The sequence below is a fragment of the Panthera pardus genome, unplaced genomic scaffold (genome assembly GCF_024362965.1).
Source record: "Panthera pardus isolate Hobbes unplaced genomic scaffold, ASM2436296v1 HiC_scaffold_16, whole genome shotgun sequence".
Classification (NCBI taxonomy): domain Eukaryota; kingdom Metazoa; phylum Chordata; class Mammalia; order Carnivora; family Felidae; genus Panthera; species Panthera pardus.
This window is the reverse complement of record NW_026526721.1, coordinates 30,741,679-30,755,152: the sequence shown is the minus strand read 5'-3', so window position 1 is coordinate 30,755,152 and position 13,474 is coordinate 30,741,679. Positions and strand designations below refer to the sequence as shown.

Genomic DNA, 13,474 nt, shown 5'->3' with positions numbered 1-13,474 from the left:
CAGAGACACTGTTGCCAATGATGGAAGGATGTCTGTTTCCTATGTCATGAGCACAGATTTAAAAGCTCATCCCTACAGACAGAATGCTTTCTTCCTTCCTTTCACTTCCTGTCCTGGGCAAAAGGAGAGGTATTTAAGAGAAAGAACAGCAGGTATCTTCTGTTTTGAGTATAACAGCTTAATCTGGGGTTGAAGACTCATTTCTCATGTATCTGTATAAATTACTCAATAGATATCACTTTGATTTATATCTGTAAAACAGATACAAATTTCCTATTTCTTTGGGGTATTTTGAGGGTTGAAAGAGACAAAGCATGTAAAGGGCTCAGATTGTACAGAAAGCTCAATAAATGCCACTTATTATTACTCTATTTCATTGCCTTTGTCTTAGAGCAAACATGGTTCTACCTATTTCTACAGCCTTTGTCAAGCCCAACTTCTCCAACCCCAATGAGTCTCCCAGAAATAGTCTCTCAGAATAAAAATAATGAAGTTGCTTAAATATGTCTATACTTCTTGATATAAGTCTATAATTTTTGTGTTTAAGATGGATGAGCCTTGACCCTTTGTTTCCTGATCGTGCACCAAAATCACAAACCAGGATCATATCTTTTGTGTAGTCTCAGAATTATATTTTAATAATTAAAAGAGGAATGGGTCGGGCTATGTGTTTTTAGTGGCTTTTCCCCTAGTTGGGCACCCTTTATTCCTTATATATTTATATGTGTACATTGGTTCCTTCACTCTTCACTTCACGGCACTTTAGAAAATGTTATATGATCACCACCAGAACTGAATGACACAAATAGGGAAGTTCTTACATCTCCAGAAGCAAATTCTGTAACAATAAACTTAATTCGACTAAACTGAAAGGGAATAATCACTTCACTCTTCACCTCCAAAAGAATGCTTTCTATCACCAATTTAACTAATTTTGTATTCAAATGTAGATGAAATAGTTAATAGATGATGAAACAGAGTTCTTTCTGAGTGTTATTTGGTCCATATTCACACAGTAGGAAAAAAAAAAAGAATGCAGCAGCTTTACTAGAAATTACTATTACTGGAGTCTGAACCCAACTCTGCTGAGTTCTTTTCCAAGTTCAAAAAAGGCATTATCAGTTATTCCAAATATCAGACTTAAAAATGTTTGGGGAGAGGTACCTGGGTGGGTCAGTTGGATACATGACATGGCTCTTGACTTGAGCTCAGGTCACGATCTCATGGTTCCTGAGATGGAGTCCCAGGTGGTCCGGCTCTGCACTGACAGTGCAGATCCTGCTTGGGATTTTCTCTCTCTCTCTCTCTCTCTCTCTCTCTCTCTCTCTCTCTCTGTCTCTCTCTCTGTCTCTGTCTCTCTCCCCCCACTTCCCTGCTTGCACTCTCTCTGTCCATCTCACTCAAAATAAATAAATAAACATTAAAAAAATGGGGAAACAAAGCTGATGCAAAGAGGGAATTTGTGAAGGTTTTCAATCCAATGTCCACTTTCTCCTCTTAGGGGAAATTTCTTCTCTGTCATTGTGTGGAGTCTTGATGGGACTATGAATCAATATGTTTTGTCCTCTCGGGGAGGCTGGGTGGCTCAGTCCGTTGAGCATCCGACTTCAGCTCAGGTTATGATCTCGCAGTTTATGAGTTCAAGCCCCATATGGGGCTCTTTGCTAACAGTTCAGAGCCTGGAGCCTGCTTCGGATTCTGTGTCTCCCACTCTCTGCACCAACCATCCCTGTTCCCAGCCTCACTCATACTCTGTCTCTCTCTCTCTCAAAAATAAATAAACATAAAACAAATTTAAAAGAATATATGTTTTGTCCTCCTTTATCAATGAGCTAAGAGGAGGGCTCTTCGCTTGGTGGTGGGCATATGATGTAGGCTAAGGATATTGTATTTATCTAAGATCTAAACCTTGAGCTAAGTGAGCCACCACAGCTCATTGTTGTTTCTTGCAACCGAAGATCCCCAAACATTTTAAAGTGAGAACTGTCTGCAGTATGTTTTATGGGAACATATTTTGAAGACCATCAACTATATTTGACCCATTTCTCTTCAACTCAAAATGTAAGTATTTAAACTGACATTTATGCTGAACAAGTAACTTCTTTGTATAGAAAATTATAAAAGTAGCTCATTTTCAAGTTAGTAAAACACATAATTAAAAAAATACTGGTGTATAAAAATATTTCATTACCACTACTGATATTGTGCGCTATATATATGTGTATATATAATTATGATTTCATATAGGTTTTGAGAAATCTGAGTTTTCCTTTATATTTTTTTAATGGTTAGATTTTTAACCCAAATGCTCAAAACTTATGTATGGAATAAATTATAAAAGTGTTTCAAAGAGGATGAGAAATTCACTGAAATAATTCAGAAATGTCCAATTTTCTTTATTATTGTGATTATTTTAAATTGATTTCACTGCTGTGTACAAATTAAGAAAATCATATAATATGATATGATTAGATATTCACAGGGCAGTTTGATCTTAAATTTGAGCCTTAGAAAACATATCTATGATTATAAGAATAAATCAAATTCTGTAAGATTAAACTCAATAGGACTAAACTAGAAAGGAATAATCACTTCACTCTTACCTCCTAAAGAATGCTTTCTATCACCAATTTAAGTAATTTTGTATTCAAATGTAGATGAAGTAGTTAATATAATTCATAGATATATATAAATGTCACTCAGGAGATTAATGGATTAAAAAAAGCAGTAAGCACTATTGTGAATCATGTTCTGCTTACAATTACTCAAAAGGTAACTTTTAAAACTCAGTGTCAATCAACATATACAGAATATTTAATGAGAGATTCACAAAAGGTCTTATGTAATTCATGACTTAATATATATAGATTTTTAAAATATGTATACTGCTTGGGACTTTACATATCTGGAATGAAATAGGCCTAGGATACATTACTTTTTAATTATTCAGTACAATTGTGGGACGCGTTATAAATAGATGACAGTATAAATGACATATAAGGTTATTCAAAATAGCCTTCGATATTACTAAGCCAGTTTAAATTCATAACAGATGTTGAAAATTTTCTGGATTCTATAATGTATCTAATTCTACCAAGAGCAAATGCCTCATTGTGGAGGGAAGAGAGAGCATTAACATTTCAGACTGAAAGGGTTCTATCTCCTGAGGAAAAGTCATTTAGTAAATGTTACCCTAATGATGTAGAAGAGTTAACTCTTTACAGCTTGGTAGCTTGTGACATATCATAATACACTGTAATCCTTTACTAAGAACTTGTAGATTAAAAAAAATTAATAAAAACAAATGGCATACCATTAATATGAAAAAATAAGCAAACGTAGTGGTACGCACAATAGAAATGTGCAGATAAAGCCATCAGTCGTACAGTGTACATGATATGCTTGGAAGTTAGAGGGTGTCGACCACAACCTCCTTATTTTAGATGGGAGGATCCTTGAGCCTGGAGGATATCAGTGCTATTCACTACAATAGACATATATTTCTATCCAGTGAAAATTGGCCCTGACGTGTGCTACACAATGCCTACATTGTAGATTGTTAGTTTGTCTGTTATATCTCTGATAGATATTGACATTTACTATATAAAAGAATTATCGATATGAAAGATCATATCTTTGGGGGAATCAATTGTGAAGAATAACGTCTGATATTAACATTCTTGGTTAGCACGATAGAAGCACCTTACTCTAAATACTATCATTCGATAGATAATAAATCCTAATATTTGGGAAAAAAATGTCCAAAAATAAAAAGGCCCATCCCTGGAATCTTAGGATTATGAAAAATGTCCCAAACAGTTTGCATTTTAGCTGAATTTATCGTTGCTGACCATGTCATGGAACTGACTTTCCTGTATGATCTTTTTTTTTGTTTTAAAGTTCTCTTGGCTTTTAGGTAGGGTTTACGGCAGATCAAACTCATCTGCTCTTTCCTAAATAATGGTAAAATGATACACTATTTTTGAGTAAATATGGTGTTGTACCCTTAGTACATAGTGACAGTGATTTTTATTCCCCCGCCCCTTCCCAAAGCATGATTTCATTAGGATACACTGCGATTGTCATTTGAAAGATAAATGCCTGACAGTGAGTTGTGATTCAGTATTTCTTCACGGTTGTTAGGAACACAGGTCATATGCTGGTGACAAACAAATATTTCTCCTTACTGTGATGAGACCAACCTGAGAGACTGCCACTCCTCTCTGAGCTGTTGTGAGAGCTGGTGGTGCTGAAATCCTGTGACTGGTTGTGTGGCATTCTATTAGACAATCCCTCAGCCAATCGGTAGTCAGGGATGTAAAGTAAGGCTAAGGGTTAAAGGGCAGAGGTCATAGTGGCATCATGTGATTAGTTCACAGCACAAGCCCATGCAGAACATGCAGTTAGCAATTCAGAAGCAGATGTCGTGGGACAGTGGAGGAATGTTTCCTCTATCCTGCCTAATGGAAGTTGAGATGGATTACTGATCACTCTATTGAAAAAGAGCTAAACGGATGAAACCGATTGGTGTTGGAGTGTGGTGGCAGTGACGGTGGCGGTGGTGGTGGTAGGGATTGTGCAAGGTACTGAATACATGCCGATAATATTTTTTTAGTTTAGGTGGTGAACCTGGTAATGAGCCACTAAACTGAACAACAAATACTAATTTCTATCTCATGCACAAATGATGTGAAGATAACTCCTCGGGTAATAGGAACCTGACTCACCATTGTTACCTTTGTTCTGATCAGGTAGAGAATAACCAAATCCCATCAGATCTGTTTTTTGCTGAATCGAGCTTTTCCATTGTGGGTCAGGCAGATCGACGGCCAATTCATGTATGCTATTGGAATGCAAGATCTGTGTTGTGGCATATGGGGTAGCCTGTGTTATCTGGCTGGAACTGTTGTAAGTGGTTTTGGTCGTGAAGTCAATGCTGCTATAAATGGCTCCATCTGAGAGCATTGTTGCTGTTTTATCCCCTTGGCCTGGAACTGGTGGCAGCACATCTGTGGTGAACATAGGGAAATGAAACAATTTAATGATGCGCAGGAAGCCCCAAACTATCAGGATTGAGGATGAAAAATAAATGTGTCATGCCGCACGTTTGCATTTCAGCTGAGATGCGCTTTATGAGCCAATGAAGGGGAGATGATGTACAACCGTCGCCAAGCTATCAGCCTCAGTGACAGGCAGGCCTAGCGCTCGCCCTTCACGTCTCACTGCTTAACACATCCCTTCCCCCATCTTCTTCAACCATGAATGAGATGTTTGGGATATTTCACTACAGAAAAATGCTTTCGGTTGTGCATAGGGCTTTTAGAACCAATGGAGTCGTCAGCTCTTTACGGAAGCGATGATAAAAGTGATTCTACAAATTGTGGATGAAAACATCTTTTTCCACTTTACCCCAAAAGATATAGAATATAAGTGCTGAATAGACGCAAAATTTCCCAAAATTATACTAGACAAACAACGATGGGATGCATTTTTCTAAAATCCCAACTTGCTGTTTATCTGATTTGGTTTCACATTTCTAGTATGGAGTGGAACTGATGGCAGCCTTTTTTTTTTTTTTTATGACAAAGGAAAATTTTCATGAATTAGTCATTTTCACAATACAGCAGGATTGAACTATAGGAAAAGCAATCTGAGTGATCAGTGAGTTTAATTTATGCTACTAACTCTCAGTGAGTTTAATTTATACTATTAACTCTTAGAAGTGGAGAATTACAGTTTCAAGTTTTAATACAGCAGGAATAAAATTAAATTTTAGTAACAACACTGAATATCAATCAGTCCATTTATCTTTTGGTGTGCTGAATTATCTTTACACGATGCTTTCTGGTTCAGAAGTGCCATCTCTCTCCTGAGCTCTAAATTTTCCTTTTTTTAAGAAGAAAGATACTAAAATTAAAACAACAACAACAACAACAATAATACTAAATGGCAGATTTTCAATCATGTAGAGTTAAAAGTGAATCTAGTTATAGTATGTTCCTTAATAATCTATGTTCTGAAAGCCACACTTCATAGGACTTTGGGTCATCAACCCACTTGATTTCTTCAATTATAGGAAATTTTCAACTAGTTATAGTAGTGTAATATTAAGTAATAAACCTAACTATTGTTGCACCAAAACTAAAATATCATCACAAGAAAAAGTGGAAGTAGATATTTAGTCAAAATATCCTAAAATTTTTAGATTTGATGATACCTAATAGTACTTGAAACAAAGATTCTTATAAAAATAATAATTTGGGGGCACCTGAGTGGCTCAGTCAGTTGAGTGTCTGACTCTTGATTTTGGTCACAATCTCACAGTTCGTGAGATCGAGCTCTGCAACGGGCTCTGCATCTGTCACCACAGAGCCTGCTTGGGATTCTTTCTCCCCCCTTCTCTATGCCCCTCTCCTGCTTGGACACTCTCTGTCTCTCTCTCAAAATAATAAAAATAAACATTTAAAAAAATAATAATGATAATTTTTAAAGCTAAAAATTATCTTCTTTAGCAATAGCAACAAGACATGTATGTATGTATGTATGTATGTATGTATGTATTTTAAGTTTATTTTTGAGAGAGCATGAGCAGGGGAGGGGCATAAAGAGAGGAGACAGAGAATCCCAAGCAGGCTCTGAGTTTCCAGAGCAGAGCCCCATGTGGGTCCTGAACCATGAACTGTGAAATCATGACCTGAGCTGAAACTGAGAGTTGGATGATTAACCAACTGAGCCACCCAGTCACCCCAGGAATAAGACATTTATAATGCATTTTGTGCACTGTATGATTTAGGTCTTTCAGAAGTCTGGAATTCCAACTTGCTTTACAATGATGTGGATATATACTTTATTGAAGTAAATACTTTAAATGCATATCAGTGGATTTATTAAAGATATTCAATATATAATATTTCACGAAGTTGTACAAGCAAGTAAAATTGTTTTTTGATTTCCAGATCCCTTAACTATTTTTTCCCTTCTTGCTTTCACTTATAACTAGGAAATTTGATAATGAAAAAGTGTACTTCATTCTCAAATGTCAATATCATTTTCATTCTCAAAGACATTTCATATTTAGTAATATATCAAAATTATGAAAATAGATCCTTCACTCTGCAGACATTTTCAGAGTGTTGTTTCTGCCACCTCTCACACTGTTCATTGATAATATTAACTGATAGCCAGGTTTCTCCAGCATGGACCCCAATTCCCCAAAACCTTGAACTTGAGACCTTCCAAAACTTTGTACTTAGACTGTGAGCCAGGTTAACTACAAGTTTTTGAAATGGTTGCATGCTCAAATGTTTAAACATGGAAAAAAAAGTTGTGTGAGGATCTAAACCTATAGAATGTTATTCTGCAACAACTAAAGCTGAAGTGCTAGAAATAGAATCTTTCTCCCCGCTGGATGAAATTAGCCAGGTTTCAAGTCTAAGTGCTTCTCTATTGATTTGGGGGCTGCAGATTTCCTTCAAATATTATTTGATCACTCTTACATTTTCAAAAAATCATCGAATTATATTCAAACGTTGAAATATTGGAAGACTATAGATGAATATCTGGATGTAGGGAAGCATCCTATAATATCAGCTGGTTTGGAACTCTGGACCACCCTTCCTCTAAAAGATAGGACATGAATCCGTGCTTCCATCGTTAGGCAGGACCTTCCATTTTCCATTTCTTACAGCCGACATCTACCTTTCCTGAGTGCTTTAGGCTGACTTGCACTTGTTAACGGTGGAGTTTGAAACCTATGAATTACAGAAACCCTTTCCTCCAGGTGGAATCAGTCATGATTCATTTCTCAGCTTTTAGCACCTTAGTGATCCATGCATTTTTTCCTTTTGGCCTGGTACACTTGCATACATGACTATCTCCTTCCTGGTATTGTAAGATACTTAGGAACAGGAACATATGGGATTTATGTCTGAATTTCCATAAATTCATCACCTAGTGTTTTGCAGAGAGTAAGCACCCCCTAAATGATTAAATTAATATTTTATAGTTTGTATTGACAAAATGCAGACTGATGCAATAATTAGTAACTTTATTTTTCAAAATACTATTTTCATTACATTTCATCATGTATTAGTATTCCATTCTTAAAAGGGAAATGTCAGTATCCACAATAATTCTTTTAAGTGAACATAGTTGTACAATCATACATGTGAATCTCACCTTGAGAATTGCAGAACAGTGCATACAAAAGAATGTAGACTTTAAAATGTGTTAGACCTATATTCTATACCTAGATCTGAAGTTATTCATTTTGATAAACCTTAGTTTCTTGGCCTTTAAAGTGTAAATATGATTATCTATTGTCTATGCCACACATTTATTATGCAAAGAAAATGAAATAAAATGTACAAAAAATCCTACCTACTCCTGGTACACAGTAAATGCTTAAAATACCTATCACACTGAAAGGAAACAGAGTAAACCTTGCAAAAACTTCGTCTTGGCCTTGATGTTCACCTGTGAAATATTTCATAAAAATGAGGTGGATATGGAAGATAAACCTTGAAAATCTATAAATGTATCCTTTGACTAAATTAGACTGAGACATTTTAGATGTTAGTGTAGCCTGTTACAAACTGAAAAAACAAAAACAAAACAAAACATATTTTCCACCTTTAGGCATTCATTTGTTGATGTAAAGAGAGAATGGTGCACTAATCACCTACAAATATAGTAAGTAAAAGAGGCATCTAATCCTTGATAGATAAAAACTTTCAGAACAGAATTTTTTTTTTTTTACAAAATCATTCTGGGTAAGGTAGACAGGAGTCATCTGCTCTCCTGGTGAGGAGATGCTCAGACATAGAACCCACTCATGGAAAAGTCATAGCCTGTAATTGCAGGGTTCAGAGTTTGGTCACTAGGGGAGACAGCCATTTTCAGAGGCTTTGGCGAGTAAGAATCCTAAATGGGGTGGTTACAGAAGCTGAGAAGTCATACAACAATATATTTTTTTAATTTTCTTATTTACTAAACTGATGGTGGGCACTGCTTGTATGTCACGCTTTGTGCTAAACCTGTATATGTAATCACCCATTTAATCCTTATTATATACCTATGACACGGGGATTGTAATTGTCTGTATTTTATTTGAAGAATGAGAAAAGGCTCCCTTTCTTAAAGTTGGTATTGACAGAATGCCAACTTATGCAATAATTAGTAGCTTTATTATTTGAAATACTATTTTAATTATATTCAAGCATGCATTGGCATTCCATCTGTGAAGAGAAAATGCCAGTACCCATAATTATTCTTCTAAGTCAGTATGTTTATGCACTCATGTCTGTGAAGTCCCCCTCTGAAGCCTATAATAGTTTAGCCTAGCCCTGGGTCCAGCATTAATTCCACCTAGACGTGTAGAAATCCTCTAGCAGATTGAGCCACACTTTCTTGGCTCATAGCACCCCTTTCCTAATTAATCACTCCATTTTCTACCCTAACTCCACTCATCACTCAGCAGAAGGCTGGATGACTTAACACTGTACTTGGATCCTAGCATTCTCCTCTTACAAATTCATTGATGCCTTCTGACTACCTTTTGGACAAAGTTTAAAGTCTCTCTGTGACTTAGAAGGCCCTCTGTTATCTGTCTCTCTGTATTTTTGTTGTTGTTGTTGTTTGTTTGTTTGTTTGTTTTTTACCACTTCTGCTGCCTACTACTTTATATTCACTAGGAAATTCATTCCTTTGTCAACTAAGTCTATGTCTTTCTTATTTATAAACCTCAAATGGTTGTTTCCTCTCTACACATTTTTCCCACAATTCTGACTAATCTCTACCCCTCCTTCAGATGTCAACTTAAACAACACTCCATTCATAGAACTTTCTTACTCCCAGTGGGCAGCTTTCTCATGCTGGGTACTGGCAAGGCAGCTCCAGTGCATTTACTATCTACAGAACTTTCCACCAATGGAAAAGTCAGTTATTTCTGCCAAACTAAACACTGAGACCACAGACTTCTCTTGTCTCATCTTTCTCTAAACCCACCACTCTCCTTTTGAATGGATGAAAAGGTAGCAGTAGGGAGGCTGGAATTATTTATAGTAGGTCAAATTCTGCCTCCTTATAAAGACCTACAGAGAGGATCGTGGCAACAAATTTTGAAGACCTTAGCATATGAGCTACTTAGCACCTTTTTGTCTTTTATTTGGGCCACTCGTTAACAATGATAGAACTAGATTTAAGTTATCTCTCAACATGTCAACTCTCAAGAACTGTCTACTCTATAAGATATATCATGTGAAGATAAGGACCATCTCTCTTTATATTGGTATTTTATTTTTAATATCTGCCATAGTGGCAGGAACACAGGACATACTTAATAAATCTATGTTGAATGACATGTAGAGAACTGAAATGACTAGTTCAAAATCCTAATTTCCAGTTAGCAGCATAGTTCCTGATTTCACTAATTGTGTATGAATAGTCCTAAAAACAAAATGTATTATGAATATTGTCATTATGGTTAGTAATGACTTCCTTAAAGCTTAGTTTTATTCAATATTCTCTAGTACATGCTTTTAAAAACACTTAGGAGGAGCGCCTTAGTGGCTCAGTCGGTTGAGCATCCGACTTCAGCTAGGGTCATGATCTCACGGTCCGTGAGTTCGAGCCCCGTGTCAGGCTCTGTGCCGACAGCTCAGAGCCTGGAGCCTATTTTGGATTCTGTGTCTCCCTCTCTCTCTGCCCCTCCCCCGTTCATGCTCTGTCTCTGTCTCAAAAAAATAAATAAATGTTAAAATTTTTTTTAAATTTGTTAACGTTTATTTTTGAGACAGAGCATGAACGGGGGAGGGGCAGAGAGAGAGGGAGACACAGAATCCAAAATAGGCTCCAGGCTCTGAGCTGTCGGCACAGAGCCTGACACGGGGCTCGAACTCACGGACCGTGAGATCATGACCCTAGCTGAAGTCGGATGCTCAACCGACTGAGCCACCCAGGTGCCCCCCAAAATTTTTTTTTAAAAACACTTAGGAAAGCCAAGAAAACAAATGACAACATTTTGAATAGCACAACTTACCTCCACGTCCAAAATTCCCAATCTCATTCGGGCCACTATTGCTATTGTTTACTGGTAAACTCGTGGCTGGCCACGAATCTGCAAGCCATGGATAACTGGGATCACCAGCATTTAGAAGACCAGGACGGCTAAAACAGAAATTAAAGGGAAATCAACCCATGGAGCTCAATGAAAGATTTGGACACTTGTCTCATGCACAAGATTAAAGAATTGAGGAAGCTTTTAATTCACTTCAAATGAAAATGTGTAGGTTCTCGAGAATTAAGGAAATTCAGTGGTTAAGACTATATATATCCTGTCAGTAGAAGCAGAAGCATTCTGCCTGGGATTCTGCTGACATCCAAATGAATTTAGTTGTCTGCCCTGAAACTGGTGGGAATTGGCAACATAGCAGGATCCTGAAACAAGGTTTGATGATAAATTGGCACCTCCAGGGAACAATTGCTCAGAGTGACTGCTCAGTATCAGCCATTTCTAGGACTTTGGGCTATTGCTTCCTCGATTCCTGCAGCCCCCATATTTATCTGTCCCCTGTAGGCTGTAATCCCTGTTATGAGCCCTCACGCTTGATTTAGAGGCAAAGAACTTGAAGAAAATTAATGAACAGTATTTATATTGTTCCATCAATAGCACATTTCCAAATTCTCCAAATTGCAAAATATTAGGGGTATAGGAAAGATCTTTAAGGTAATTAAAGATTCACTGTGATCTCATCCAGCATGTGAGTAGAGACTACGAGAAAAACTTCCCTCACATCGTATTTAATAAAGAATTCCTATTTTTGATATAAAAGATGGGAATCCGATTCCTTTCCAGATTATTAGCATATTTACAAAGAAACAGCAACATCTATAATCATTGTACTTTATTTTTGATAGACCATTTCTGTGCAGTCCCTAAGAGAAACATGTGTTTCTATGGAAACCGCAATAAGAAGATCCCACTGCTTACTTGCTACATGCACTAGCTCTCATTAGACCTAATCTCTTTTTGCTAAAATATTGATTAAATGGGAGATTGGAAGTTATTACCAGAGCCTAATTACAATCTCCATATTGGCAAAGGGAAAATAGATGAGGATATATGGGTTTGTTATCAGCTTTTATCAATTTCAATTGAGTATCCAAAGTTGTGGAATCCAGTCCTATCAATCTACAGCCTATTCATCATCCATGAATCATTTACTTTGTGATCGATTATGTGTAATTGTTCACTCACAGCAATTTAGTGAGAGCCAATAAGGAGTCTTAAACAACAGCAACTTCATTTGCTAATGTCTAATTAATGCAATAAACATCCTGCTAACAAATGAACACATTCCTTGTGATATTTACTACTAATTTCTTCAGGGGCATCTGGGAGATATGAAACATCTGGACTTGATTCCTCTAAAGTGCACAACAGATAGATCATTAAACCTTGTGGTAAGCCATCTAATTCCTCCTAGAATTCTCAGACTTGTAAGTGATCGTTTATTACAATAATAGCCTTTACTATAGCGTTCTCAGTCCTGATTAAACTAAGAAGAAGAAAGAATCTTCTTAGCATACCTCCCATTGCTCATTAGTCCTCCATCTCCTCTTTGAAATGTAACTGTTAACAAAAGAAAGACACACACAAGTAGTCAATATTAATTACAATTAATAACAGCTACATACTGGTCCTTACTTTAGGGCTGAGGCCTCTGGGATTGTAACAAAATATAAGTAACATAATCATACAGAGAATAAGAAGCAGTGGTTTGGCCCAGGGCAAAGCCATCGTTTAATAAGACATCTAAAAATACTTCAAGCCAATTGTATGGTTAAGTCAAAAGGGCAATTTGTACTTAGAGGTCAAAAACTGTTACAACTGGAATATATAGTGGCAGTGGAAGATTACATGCATTAATGGGGGATTATCAAACCATGACTTTTAATCTTAATATGTGGGTGTCCTAATTAGAAGGCACAACATAAAATGCACATAATAGAAATTGAAACAAAATCATTCATGGGGCGCCTGGGTGGCTTAGTTGGTTGTGTCCTACTTCAGCTTAGGTCATGATCTCATGGTCTGTGAGTTCGAGCCCTGCGTTGGGGTCTGTGCTGACAGCTCAGAGCCTGGAGCCTGCTTCAGATTCAGTGTCTCCCTCTTTCTCTGCCCCTCCCCGCCTCACATTCTGTCTCTCTCTGTTCCTGAAAAATGAATAAAACTTAAAAAAATTTTTAGAAAGAAACAAAATAGTTCAAACAGGCAATAATATTCTGCCAGTGAAAAAGATAAACAGGTATTGATTGACGACATATTCCTCATCATCACAGATCCTTTGAAGGACACCATTAATCACTATGAGTTGAACAACTACAGTTACAATAGACATAAACTATAATTAATAGAGAATAATGCGCTGAGTGCTTTGTTTTATCATCCAACCTTCACAAAAAATAAAATCTT

General features: G+C 36.8%; 1 protein-coding gene across 18 annotated transcripts in view; it reads right to left on the bottom strand.

The window, feature by feature from the left end:
* Positions 1-13,474, bottom strand: part of ROBO2 (roundabout guidance receptor 2) — a 597,843-nt gene that overhangs the window by 43,247 nt on the left and 541,122 nt on the right. For 9 of the 18 annotated variants that reach the window (XM_053903192.1, XM_053903191.1, XM_053903200.1 and 6 more), the window contains 4 exons: positions 12,589-12,631; positions 11,039-11,166; positions 4,728-5,009; positions 4,203-4,328 (listed from right to left, as the gene is read on the bottom strand). In XM_053903192.1, the coding sequence (XP_053759167.1) occupies positions 4,203-4,328; positions 4,728-5,009; positions 11,039-11,166; positions 12,589-12,631 (579 nt within the window). The remainder of the gene's footprint in view (positions 1-4,202; positions 4,329-4,727; positions 5,010-11,038; positions 11,167-12,588; positions 12,632-13,474) is intronic. The other 9 variants (XM_053903194.1, XM_053903203.1, XM_053903201.1 and 6 more) reach the window with 3 other exon arrangements.